Below are 14,098 nucleotides of genomic sequence, written 5' to 3' on the forward strand. Positions count from 1 at the left end.
TCGACTCTTACCACTGTACTGGAGGTTCTAGACAATCAATTAACAAAGAAAATTAAATAAAAAGCATCAAGATTAGAAAGGAAAAAGTAAAGCTATCTCTATTAGTAGGTGACAGGACCTTGTATATAGAAAATCCTAAGGCATTTAACAAAAAAAACTATTAGCATTGAGTTCAGAAAGGTTATAGGACATATGGTTCACCAAATTTACGTACATTAGCAATGAACAACCTAAAGTGCAATTAAGAAAATAATTTTACTAACGGTAGCATCAAAAACAACAAAAAAATGTTTAAGAATAAATTTAACAAAAGCGTTTAAGACTTGTATACTAAAAACTACAAAACACTGTTGAAAGAAATTAAAGAAAATCTAAACAAAAGGAAAGGCATTCCAGTTTATGGACTGGAAGACAATATTAGGATGGCAACCTCCCCTAAATTGATACACAGATTGAACGCAATCCTTAGGAAACACCAACTCTGTTTTTTGCGGAAATGGGCAAGCTGATTCTAAAATTCACACTGAAATGCAAAGGATCCTGAATGCCCAAAACAATCTTGAAAAAGAAGAAAGTTGGAGGACTCACACTTCTCAATTTCAATATTTGCCACAAAGATACAATAATGATATGGGGCCAGCATAACGACAGATACAGATCAAATGTGCCAAGACCATTCAATGGGGGAAAGTTTTTCCAACAGATGCTGGGAAAACTGGACAGCCACATGCAGAAGAATGAAGTCGGACCCCCTAATTCACACCTATATAAAAAGTAACTTAAAAAAAATCAAAGGCCTAAGCATAAGAGCTACAACTAAAAAACTCTTACATCTTCACTATCTTGGATTATGCCATCGCTTCTTAGATAGAACAGCAAAAGCATAGGCAACAAAAGAAAAATAGATAAAATGGGCACTACCAAAATTTAAGGGTTTTATGATGGTCAAAGGACATCATAAAGAAAGTAAAGACAATCCACAGAATGAGATAAAATGAACGCTTACAATTCAATAATAAAATGAGAAATAACAAAAAAATGGGCAAAGGATTAGAATGCACATTTCTCCAAAGGTATACAAATGGCCAACGAGCATTTGACAAGATGCTCAACATCACTAGGAAATGCCAATAATAATCACAATGACATGCCAGCCATCATGGGCAAAAGATGTTGGTGGGGATGTGGAGAAACTTCCTACACTACTGCAGGGAATGTAAAATGATGCAGCACTTTGGAAAATAGTCTGGCAGCTTCTGGAAAGGTTAAACATACCAGATGACCAAGGAATTCCACTCCTAGGTATATAACCAAGAAAAATGAAAATGTATGTCTACTCAAAAACTTGTACATGAACGCTCATGGTTGCACTCTTCCTAATACCCATAATGTGGAAACAATCCAAATGCCCATCAACTGATGAACTGATAAATAAAATGGGGTATATCCATACAATGGGTTATTTTTCAGTAGTAATTTAAAAAAATGAAGTGCTGAGACATACTAGAACATGGATGAACCTTGAAAACACGTTAACAAGTCAGTCACAAAGGACCACACATTGTATGATTCTGTCGGTATGAAATGCTGTGTATAGATAAATCCATAGAGACAGATAAGACTATAGTTGTATAGGGCTAGAGGTTTTAGGGGAAATGAAGAATGAATGCTGGGAACTTTCCAGAACACTCAGTGAGACATGGAGGAGTGACAGGTGCCTGAGCTGCGCCCAGCAACACGCTCCTTCCCGTTCCCCACACCAGCCTCGGCCCTCTCACCGGCTGTAGAAAATGGTCAAAGAAACCACTTACAATGTTGTTTTGGGGGTCAAATCCAATGCCACCCAAGAGGAATTGAAAAAGGCCTATAGGAAACTGGCCTTGAAGTACCACCCTGGTAAGAATCCAAATGAAGGAGACAAGTTTAAACAGATTTCTCAAGATTATGAAGTACTCACTGATGCAAAGAAAAGGGAATTATATGACAAAGGTTAAAGAAGGTGGAGCTGTGGTGGTTTTGGCTCCCCCACGGACATCTTTGGTATGTTTCTTGGAGGAGGAAGGATGCAGAGAGAAAGGAGGTAAAAATGTTGTACATCAGCTCTGAATAATGTAAGAAGATTTATATAATGGTGCAACAAGAAAACTAGCTTTGCAAAAGAATGTGATTTGTGATAAATGGGAAGGCCGAGGTGGTAAGAAAAGAGCAGTCGAATGCTGTCCCAATTGCCGAGGTACCGGAATGCATCTAAGAATTCATCAGACAGGACCTGGAATGGTTCAGCAAATTCAATCTGTGTGCATGGAGTGCCAGGGCCATGGGGAACGGATTAGTCCTAAAGATAGATGTAAAAGCTGCAACGGAAGGAAGATAGTTCAAAAGAAGATTCTAGAAGTTTACATTGACAAAGGCATGAAGAATGGCCAGAAGATAACATTTCATGGTGAAGGAGACCAAGAACCAGGAGACAGTATCATTGTTTTAGATCCGAAGGACAATGCTCTTTTATTCGGCGAGGAGATCTTTCCACGTGTATGGACATATAGCTGGTTGAAGCACTGCATGGCTTTCAAAAGCCAGTATCTACTCTTGAACTATCGTCATCACCTCTCATCCAGGTCAAATGGTCAAGCATGGAGATATCAAGTGTGTGCTAAATGAAGGCATGCCAGTTTATCATAGACCATATGAGAAGGGTCGCATCATCATCGAATTTAAGGTAAACTTTCCTGAGAATGGCTTTCTCTCTCCTGTTAAATTCTCTTTGCTGGAAAAACTCCTACCTGAGAGGAAGGAAGTAAAAGAGACTGATAAAATGGACCAGGCAGGGGGAGCGGAGCAAGATGGCAGAGGAGTAGGAGACCTGGATTTCGTCTCCTCTCAGGAATTCAGCTGGATAGGGATCAAACCATTCTGAACACCTACAAACTCAACAGGAGATCGAAGAAAAGAATAGCAACAACTTTCTCATCAGAAAAGCGACCACTTTCTGGAAGGTAGGATGTGCGGAGAAGTGAATCCGAGGCGATATTCGGGAGGATAGACGGCGGGCGAGGGGCCTCCGTCGGCCACTTCTGGCAAGTGATAGAACCACGGAGCACAAAATTGGAACTTTTAAAAGTCTGCTCCGCTGAGGGACGTCACTCTGGTGGCTAAGCGGGGGGTGGAACCCTCTGGGACAGTGTGGTCTCAGGACCCTCGGGGTCACAGAAAGACCAGGGGTGCCTGAGTGTGGCAGAGCTCCCAGGTATCGGAGCAGGGAAGCCGGTTGCAGAGGCGGAGCCCAGGCGTGGGCTCTCAGCTCGGGGTTACCATAAACCGTGATCCGCGGCACAGTCGGGCCACTGTTCCTCCAGCAGGGACCAAACAAGCGGCAGATCCGGGGAGACTCAACTTCCTCCCCCGGGAGGAGCCATGCGGGAGTGCACCGCAGGGATCTGCTGGGTTTGGAGACTCCACCCGGGGTCGGGTGCCAGAGATAGAAACCCGCGGTCACAGGCCGGCTGAGCACGGAGTGTGGCCAGAGACCGGGGAGACGGGAGTGACTGACAGCTTTTCTCTGGAGACTCACTGAGGAGCGGGGCCCGAGTTCCCGGCTCCTGCAGGGCGGAGATTGGGAGGCCGCCATTTTCACTCTCCACCTCCAAAGCTGTACGGAAAGCTCGCAGGGAACAAAAGCTCCGGAGTGCAAACCCGAGCAGATTTCTTAGCCGGGAGGGGGCAAGGACGGGGCAAATCTGCCTCCAGCAAAGACATTTGGAAACCACGGCAACAGGCCCCTCCCCAGAAGATCAGCGAGAACAGCCAGCCAAGACCAAGTTTACCGATCAATGAGAACGGCAGAACTCCAGCGCTAGGGGAATACTGCACATAGAATTCATGGCTTTTTTACCATGATCCTTTAGTCTTTCAAAGTTAATTTTTTTTTAATTTTTTTTTTTGAATCTTTCTTTTTCCCTTTTTCAACCAACATCTTATCAATCCCTTTTTTTAAAAAAACATTTTTATTTTTCATTTTTAGAGTCATATTCTATCCCTTCATAGTAGTTACCCATATTTTTGGCCTATATATATAAGTTGTTCTCTCTTTAATTTTGAGATAGTTTCTTCTAACAGATTAAAATATACCCTAAGTCTCTAGTATATGTTTTTTTCTACTCCCCTGCCTGATCACATTCTCTCCCTTTTTTTTCTTTTTTTAAATCCTCTTTTCTTTTTTCAAACAACTTATCAATTCCTTTTATAAAATTTTTTATAATTTTCATCTTTACAGTCATATTCCATCCCTTCATCATATCAACCCTTATTTTTGTACATATATAAGTTTTTCTTTCTTTAAAATTTTGGGAGGCACTTTCTTCTAAAAGACCAAAATACACCCCAAATCTAGTGTGTGGCACTGATCTATATACCAGCCTGATCATATTTGATCACATTCTGGTTTTTTTGTTGTTGTTGTTGTTTTGTTTTGTTTGTTTTTGTTTTTATCTTTATCTTTTTTTCTTTTTCTTTTTTCTCTCTTTCCGTTTCTTTTTCCACTGCTTCAGGTCTTTTCTGATTTGTTTAGAGTATATTTTCTGGGGACGTGGTTACTCTGCTAGCGTTTTGTTCTCTCATTAATCCATTCTCCTCTGCACAAAATGATAAGACGGAAAACATCACCTCAACAAAAAGAACAAGAGGTAGTACCGACTGCCAGGGACCTACTCAATATGGACATTAGTACGGTGTCAGATCTAGAGTTCAGAATCATCACTTTAAAGATACTAGCTGGGCTTGAAAAAAAATATGGAAGTTAGTAGAGAAACCCTTTCTGGAGAAGTAAAAGAGCTAAAATCCAACCAAGTAGAAACCAAAAAGGCTATTAATGAGGTGCAATCAAAAATGGGGGCGCTAACTGCTAGGATAAATGAGGCAGAAGAGAGAATCAGTATTATAGAAGACCAAATGATGGAAAATAAAGAAGCTGAGAAAAAGAGAGATAAACAACTACTGGATCACGAGGGCAGAATTCAAGAGATAAGCGATACCGTAAGACGAAACAACATTAGAATAATTGGGATCCCAGAAGAAGAAGAAAGAGAGAGAGGGGCAGAAGGTATAATGGAGCAAATTATAGCAGAGAACTTCCCTAATTTGGGGAAGGAAATAGGCATCAAAATCCAGGAAGCACAGAGAACCCCCCTCAAAATCAATAAAAATAGGTCAACACCCCAACATCTAATAGTAAAACTTACGAGTCTCATAGACAAAGAGAAAATACTGAGAGCAGCTTGGGAGAAGAGATATGTAACCTATAGTGGTAGAAACATTAGACTGGCAACAGACCTATCCAGAGAGACCTGGCAGGCCAGAAAGGACTGGCAGGATATATTCAGAGCACTAAATGAGAAAAATATGCAGCCAAGAATACTCTATCCAGCTAGGCTGTCATTGAAAATTGAAGGAGAGATAAAAAGCTTCCAGGACAAACAAAAACTAAAGGAATTTGCAAACACAAAACCAGCCCTACAAGAAATCTTGAAAGGGGTCCTCTAAGCAAAGAGAGACCCTAAAAGCAACACAGACCAGAAAGGAACACAGACAATATACGGTAACAGTCACCTTACAGGCAATACAATGGCACTAAATTCCTATCTTTCAATAGTTACCCTGAATGTAAATGGGCTAAATGCCCCAATCAAAAGACACAGGCTATCAGACTGGATTAAAAAACAAGACCCATTGATATGCTGTCTGCAAGAGACTCATTTTAGAACCAAAGACACCCCCAGATTGAACGTGAGGGGGTGGAAAACCATTTACCATGCTAATGGACACCAAAAGAAAGCTGGGGTGGCAATCCTTATATCAGACAAATTAGATTTTAAACCAAAGACTGTAATAAGAGATGAGGAAGGACATTATATCCTACTTAAAGGGTCTATCCAACAAGAAGATCTAACAATTGTAAATATCTATGCCCCTAACATGGGAGCAGCCAATTATATAAGGCAATTAATAACAAAAGCGAAGAAACACATTGACAACAATACAATAGTGGGGGACTTTAACACCCCCCTCACTGAAATGGACAGATCGTCTAAGCAAAAGATCAACAAGGAAATAAAGACTTTAAATGACACACTGGACCAAATGGACTTCACAGACATATTCAGAACATTCCATCCCAAAGCAACAGAATACACATTCTTCTCTAGTGCCCATGGAACATTCTCCAGAATCGATCACATCCTAGGTCATAAATCAGGTCTCAACCGGTACCAAAAGATTGGGATCATTCCCTGCCTATTTTCAGACCACAATGCTTTGAAACTAGAACTCAATCACAAGAGGAAAGTCAGAAAGAACTCAAATACATGGAGACTAAAGAGCATCCTACCGAAGAATGAATGGGTCAACCAGGAAATTAAAGAAGAATTAAAAAAATACATGGAAACCAATGAAAATGAAAACACAACTGTTCAAAATCCTTGGGATGCAGCAAAGGCAGTCCTAAGAGGAAAGTATATAGCAATACAAGCCTTTCTCAAGAAACAAGAAAGGTCTCAAGTACACAACCTAACCCTACACCTAAAGGAGCTGGAGAAAGAACAGCAAATAAAGCCTAAACCCAGCAGGAGAAGAGAAATAATAAAGATCAGAGCAGAAATCAATGAAATAGAAACTAAAAGAACAGTAGAACAGATCAATGAAACTAGGAGCTGGTTCTTTAAAAGAATTAACAAGATTGGTAAACCCCTGGCCAGACTTATCAAAAAGAAAAGAGAAATGACCCAAATCAACAAAATCATGAATGAAAGAGGAGAGATCACAACCAACACCAAAGAAATACAAACAATTATAAGAACATATTATGAACAACTCTATGCCAGCAAATTAGATAACCTGGAAGAATTGGATGCATTCCTAGAGATGTATCAACTACCACAACTGAACCAGGAAGAAATGGAAAACCTGAACAAACCTATAACCACTAAGGAAATTGAAGCAGTCATCAAAAATCTCCCAAAAAACAAAAGCCCAGGGCCAGATGGCTTCCCAGGGGAATTCTACTAAACACTTCAAGAAGAATTAATACCTATTCTTCTGAAACTGTTCCAAAAAATAGAAATGGAAGGAAAACTTCCAAACTCATTTTATGAGGCCAGCATTACCTTGATCCCAAAACCAGACAAAGACCCCATCAAAAAGGAGAATTACAGACCAACATCCCTGATGAACATGGATGCAAAAATTCTGACCAAAATATTAGCCAATAGGATCTAACAGTACATTAAAAGGATTATTCACCACGACCAAGTGGGATTTATCCCTGGGCTGCAAGGTTGGTTCAACATCCGCAAATCAATCAATGTGATACAATACATTAACAAAAGAAAGAACAAGAATTATATGATCCTCTCAATAGATGCAGAAAGAGCATTTGACAAAGTACAGCATCCTTTCTTGATCAAAACTCTTCAGAGTATAGGCATAGAGGGTACATACCTCAATATCATAAAAGCCATCTATGAAAAACCTACAGTGAATATCATTCTCAATGGGGAAAAACTGAGAGCTTTCCCCCTAAGGTCAGGAACGCGGCAGGGATGTCCACTATCACCACTGCTATTCAACATAGTATTGGAAGTCCTAGCCACAGCAATCAGACAACAAAAAGAAATATAAGGCATCCAAATCGGCAAAGAAGAAGTCAAACTCTCACTCTTTGCAGATGATATGATACTTTATGTGGAAAACCCCAAAGACTCCACCCCAAAACTGCTAGAACTCATACAGGAATTCAATAAAGTGGCAGGATATAAAATCAATGCACAAAAATCAGTGGCATTCCTATACACCACCAACAAGACAGACGAAAGAGAAATTAAGGAGTCGATTGATCCCATTTACAATTGCACCCAAAACCATAAGATACCTAGGAATAAATCTAACCAAAGAGACAAAGGATCTGTACTCAGAAAACTATAAAATACTTATGAAAGAAATTGAGGAAGACACAAAGAAATGGAAAAATGCTCCATGCTCATGGATTGGAAGAACAAATATTGTGAAGATGTCAATGCTACCTAGAGCAATCTATACATTCAATGCAATCCCCATCAAAATACCATCCAGTTTTATCAAAGAAATGGAACAAATAATCCTAAAATTTGTATGGAACCAGAAAAGACCGCAAATAGCCAGAGGCATGTTGAAAAAGAAAAGCAAAGCTGGCGGCATCACAATTCCGGACTTCAAGCTCTATTACAAAGCTGTCATCATCAAGACAGTATGGTACTGGCACAAAAACAGACACATAGATCAATGGAACAGACTAGAGAGCCCAGAAATGGACCCTCAACTCTATGGTCAACTAATCTTCGACAAAGCAGGAAAGAATGTCCAATGGAAAAAACAGTCTCTTCAACAAATGGTGTTGGGAAAATTGGATAGCCACATGCAGAAGAATGAAACTGGACCATTTCCTTACACCACACACAAAAATAGACTCCAAATGGTTGAAAGACCTCAATGTGAGACAGGAGTCCATCAAAATCCTAAAGGAGAACACAGGCAGCAAACTCTTTGACCTCAGCCAAAGCAACTTCTTCCTAGAAACATCACCAAAGGCAAGGGAAGCAAGGGCAAAAATGAACTATTGGGACTTCATCGAGATAAAAAGCTTTTGCAAAGCAAAGGAAACAGTCAACAAAACCAAAAGACAACTGACAGAATGGGAGAAGGTATTTGCAAATGACATATCAGATAAAGGGCTAGTATCCAAAATCTATAAAGAACTCATCAAACTCAACACCCAAAGAACAAAGAATCCAATCAAGAAATGGGCAGAAGACATGAACAGACATTTTTCCAAAGAAGACATCCAAATGGCCAACAGATACATGAAAAAGTGCTCAATATCGCCCGGCATCAGGAAAATCCAAATCAAAACCTCAATGAGATACCACCTCACACCAGTCAGAATGGCTAAAATTAACAAGTCAGGAAACGACAGATGTTGGCGGGGATGCGGAGAAAGGGGAACCCTCCTACACTGTTTGTGGGAATGCAAGCTGGTGCAGCCACTCTGGAAAACAGTATGGAGGTTCCTCAAAGAGTTGAAAATAGAGCTACCATACAATCCAGCAATTGCACTACTGGGTATTTACCCCAAAGATACAAATGTAGGGATCCGAAGGGGTACGTGCACCCCGATGTTTATAGCAGCAATGTCCACAATAGCCAAAATGTGGAAAGAGCCAAGATGTCCATCGACAGATGAATGGATAAAGAAAATGTGGTGTAGGGCGCCTGGGTGGCTCAGTCGTTAAGCGTCTGCCTTCGGCTCAGGTCATGATCCCAGGGTCCTGGGATCGAGTCCCACTTCAGGCTCCCTGCTCGGCAGGAAGCCTGCTTCTCGCTCTCCCACTCCCCCTGCTTGTGTTCCTGCTCTCGCTATCTCTCTCTCTGTCAAATAAATAAATAAAATCTTTAAAAAAAAAAAAAGAAAATGTGGTGTATATATACAATGGAATATTATGCAGCCATCAAAAGGAATGAGATCTTGCGATTTGCAATGATGTGGATGGAACTGGAGGGTATTATGCTGAGCGAACTAAGTCAAAAAGAGAAAGACACGGATCATATGACCTCACTGATATGAGGAATTCTTAATCTCAGGAAACAAACTGAGGGTTGCTGAAGTGGGGGGTGGGGTAAGAGGAATGGGGTGACTGGGTGATAAGACACTGGGAAGGGTATGTGCTCTGGTAAGCGCTGTGAATTGTGCAAGACTGTTGAATCTCAGATCTGTACCTCTGAAACAAATAATGCAATAGATGTTAAGAAAAAAAAAAAAAGATAGCAGGAGGGGAAGAATGAAGGGGGGGAAATCAGAGGGGGAGACAAACCATGAGAGATGATGGACTCTGAAAAGCAAACTGAGGGTTCTGGAGGGGAGGGGGGTGGGAGGATGAGTTAGCCTGGTGATGGGTATTAAAGAGGGCACATTCTGCATGGAGCACTGGGTGTTATGCACAAACAGTGAATCATGGAACACTACATCTAAAACTAATGATGTAATGTATGGTGATTAACATAACAATAAAAAATTAAAAAAAAATCTCCCCTGGCATTTGTTAGGCCATACCTTGTAATTAATTTCAGCTCTATGTATATGAAACAGCTCAGACTGAAATGCTGTGTGTATGTATTGACTTCAGTGTATGACCCTTAATTGTTAAGCTATGAAGTTAAAACTTGTATTTAATAGACAATCAGACAAAGAATTTGTAGAGAAGTGTTGGTCTATAGTTGAGTGGGATTCACTGTGATGCCTCTACATTTATTACCTCAACTGTTACTTGAGAATGGCATGCTATGTAATTTGGCCTGTAGTATCAATGACAGAAAGGATACCTCTCTAAAGAAGGGATTTATCATATGCTGCTGCTTGAGGGCTTGCACTTGTAGAACTGCATTCCCTTCTGCTGTGCCATCTTTTTTTTTTTTAATATATATTTATCAGTCCTGATTACACTTTTTTCCTTCTCTTTGGACCATGATAAGCTTCAGAGTAGTGACTTCGGGAACAGGGTAACTTAGAGTGAAGAGACATTTACGTGGAGAAGTTAATTTGCATGTATGAGATAGGAAGGTGTTTTTTAGGTATGTTACAGGCTTACTTTAAACCCTTTAACTTATGCTCCGAAGTAACTAATTTAATGTTGGCAGTATAGCAAATTATGATGAATAGCTTTAATTGTATGTTTTAAAAGTCATGTTCACAAGCTTAAATCTGGGTATCAGAATTAAGCAATTGAAATGTATGAATGTCTCCTTAATATACTGATTACAAAGCAAAAAAAAAAAAAAGAATGCTAATGGGCATGGGTTTTTTTTGGGGTGGTGATGAATATGTTCTAATATTAACTATGGTAATGGTTGCACAACTCTGAATATAATAACTACTATTGAATTGTAGATTTTAATTTGGGAAATTATATGGTATATAGGTCATATAGCTCAAGGAAGTTATATACATTGAAAAGAAATATTGCTTATTTTTATGCAAGTAACTACATTGCTAATATGTACGAACATTTAGGTCATAACTTCCTTAAAAAATAAGTTTTTTTTAGTTTAAGTATGAATTTTGGTAATATAAACTTAGTAAATTAAAAATGCTTATGTATATACAACGTCACACAGAAGATATTCAATAAATGTTATAGTGAGTGAATAGGAAATTACACCTAATGTTAATCTTGGTCTTAAAAGGGAGGGCACCAGGTTTGGCATACTCATTGTCTTTGATCCTTAATGTATTAAAATTTTAACTTCCAATTTTTACCTTATAAAACTGAAATCAAGTCTGGCCATGTCAGCACTATCTTCTGGGATATTACGAGCCAAGATTCCTAATTTAACAAAGTTAAAGTATTAGGTTCAAAAAACACATCAGAATAAGATACTTCTTTCCAATATGGTCCCACCAATCAAGTTAAAGTCTCTAATACTGCCTAATCAAGAAGACAAAGAGCGAGTTAAAAATTTAGAGCATATTTAAAAAGCTCTTGTAACAGTTCCTCATTCCCCCCCTTTTATTTTAAGATTTTTTATTTTCAAGTAATCTCTGTAACCTAACATGGGGCTTGAACTCACAACCCCAAGATTAAGAGCCATACACTCCACTGAGTCAGCCAGGTGCCCCCCTTACCCTCTTTAAAGCAACAAAATATAAAAGAATTTTCACATAACTGTTACCAGTTCCATTAACCTATGTGCTCCCATAAGTAAATGGCTTATCTGATGATCCTCCTCAGCCTAACAGACTTTTATTCTGCCGAATTTTACTTTAACTGGTAAATTAGCAATATACCTGTTTCTCACCATTTTTGGTTGATACCATAATTTTTGTCTTAGATGAGTGAACTAAAGCACTTTGAAAAAGAATTTTTTTAAAAGACAGTTAAAAGGGCACCTGGGTAGCTCAGTCAGTTGAACATCTGACTTGTGATTTCAGCTCAGATCATGATCTCAGGATCCTGGGACTGAGCCCCTTGTCTGGCTCAAGCTCCTCGGGCAGTCTGCTTGGGATTCTCTCCCTCCCTCTGCCTCTCCCCACACTCAAGCGCACATGTGCATGCTCTCTCTCAAATACATAAATAAATCTTAAAAAAAAAAAAGTCAGTTACACTGTGATACTTCATTCTAAGTTTGGATTGTAATAAGTCTTTTCACACATGAAGCTGAAACATTTTCATTAACTCCAGAAGAAAATATCACTCTAAATTAGTTATCAGATCAGGACTAATAGTGAGCAGAGAAAAACAATGTGAATCTATCGCATAATAAAGCAAACTAGATTTTAAACAGGTCCTAACATATGAACTTTAGCAGCAAATGTGACAAAACCAATACAGACTCACAGATAATTTCCTGAGCTTATGACCTGCCTTTTTCCTCATTTTATTCTACAAAGTAATCAACCAAAATATTCCTGAAGACCACAGATTGTTTTAAATTGAAAGTACCAACCACTTACCAGCATGGACTGCAGGATGCAAGGTTTTCACACGTCCCCCTAACATTTCAGGAAATCCCGTCAGCTCAGAGACATCTCTGAAAATAGATGAACTGAATATTGCTGTTTCTGCTGAACTGTCATTTTACACTATTCTAAAGCATCTTCCAACATTACATCTACTGTCCTCATTTGGGGGGATTTTCCAGAGCCTGAATGTTCAGAATTCAGAAACTGAATCATATGCCATACATTCAATTGAGACGTAATTTAGCAGTACATACAAAAAGCACTAAAAATATCTTTATCTCAGAAACGGACTAAAGTAAAAACCAAGCATTTAGCTTTATAATTAAACAAACGTAAAGATGGCAAATCAAATGAGTGGGGAAATAAAAGATTGTCTTTTAATAAGGTGGTGTTAGTATTGGAATAATACTGGTTTAGCCCATATAAATTCCCAATGAATAAAAGGTTTGAGCATTTAAAAAAAATCAAAGAACTACCAAAATTCAATACATGAGGGATGTACTCAAAGCATTAAACAAAAGATTAGTAGATCTGTCTATGTAAAATGTTAAAATTTTACACAGAAAAAAAATTAAGCTGGAAAAAACAATTGCAAAATATGACAAAGGGTCAAATGCAAGGCAATACTTAAATATCGATTCAGATCACCAAACTGGCATGAACTCCCCAGCCGTCCGCCTGATTTACAAGCAAATTTTAATGACATGAAAAAATGCTAACAATGTTAGGTGAACAATATCAAGAAGCAAAATTATCTTCTGTATAAGCTATGAAATAAAATATATGCTTATAAAAAGACTGGAAAGAAGTACATCAACATGTTAAATAATTATAAGCTATTTACTATCTTCTTTATAACTTCATTCATTTTTCACATTTTCTACAACTAACATACATTGCCTGTGTAGTAAAAAAATAACAGATATTTTAAAACAGCAAATTCCAATAGGATATAGAATTTCCTGGGTAGAGTCTCCTATTAAGGGCATTGGCAAATGACTGGTATCTGACCAAGGGCTCACATATTTCCAATAAACTAAAAACTGGTGACATCATGGTGTCCAATTCAAAATTCCCTTTTCTGGCATTCAGGAAATAAAATCCAGTTTCTCCAAATGAGGATAATTGCTAAAAACAAAGAAGGGACATGTATTCTTAGAATGAAAAACCATGTGGGGTAATTAAAAAGCTTGTTGCTCCTTTAGATTTCAGAATTTGCATGCAACAGGTGCAGTCTTCAAATAATTCTCTGCATGCTCACTGCTGTATAGTCATCAATTAAAATATCATCAGTATACCTCACACCTCCAGGTTAACTTCCTGGGATAAAATCTTGGCTCTGCATTTTATTAGCTGTGTTAGCTGTATGAACTTGGGCAAGTTACCCAACTTCTTTGTGCCTCAAGTTTCCTTATTTATTAAAGGGAGAGAATACTATCTGCACCAAAGGGTTGTTGTAAGGATTATATGAGAGAGTGTGTGTGTGTGTAATATGTGTGAACAGTTTTACACCTCAACAGGAGAGAAATATTTTCCTTCCCAATTTTTAAGAAATAC

General features: G+C 38.7%; 1 protein-coding gene and 1 pseudogene across 1 annotated transcript in view; one reads left to right on the forward strand and one right to left on the reverse strand.

Annotated features, from left to right (window-relative positions):
* The window catches only part of ATIC (5-aminoimidazole-4-carboxamide ribonucleotide formyltransferase/IMP cyclohydrolase), a 34,051-nt gene that overhangs the window by 18,249 nt on the left and 1,704 nt on the right, over positions 1–14,098 (reverse strand). Inside the window, exons 3-4 of the mRNA XM_035007217.1 lie at positions 12,533–12,609; positions 11,339–11,405 (exon numbers count right to left, since the gene is read on the reverse strand). Coding sequence (XP_034863108.1) covers positions 11,339–11,405; positions 12,533–12,609 — 144 coding nt within the window. The remainder of the gene's footprint in view (positions 1–11,338; positions 11,406–12,532; positions 12,610–14,098) is intronic.
* On the forward strand, positions 1,791–10,303 carry LOC118011857 (annotated as a pseudogene).

The sequence above is a fragment of the Mirounga leonina genome, unplaced genomic scaffold (genome assembly GCF_011800145.1).
Source record: "Mirounga leonina isolate KUSES-001 unplaced genomic scaffold, KU_Mleo_1.0 Mir_151, whole genome shotgun sequence".
Taxonomy (NCBI): Eukaryota; Metazoa; Chordata; class Mammalia; order Carnivora; family Phocidae; genus Mirounga; species Mirounga leonina.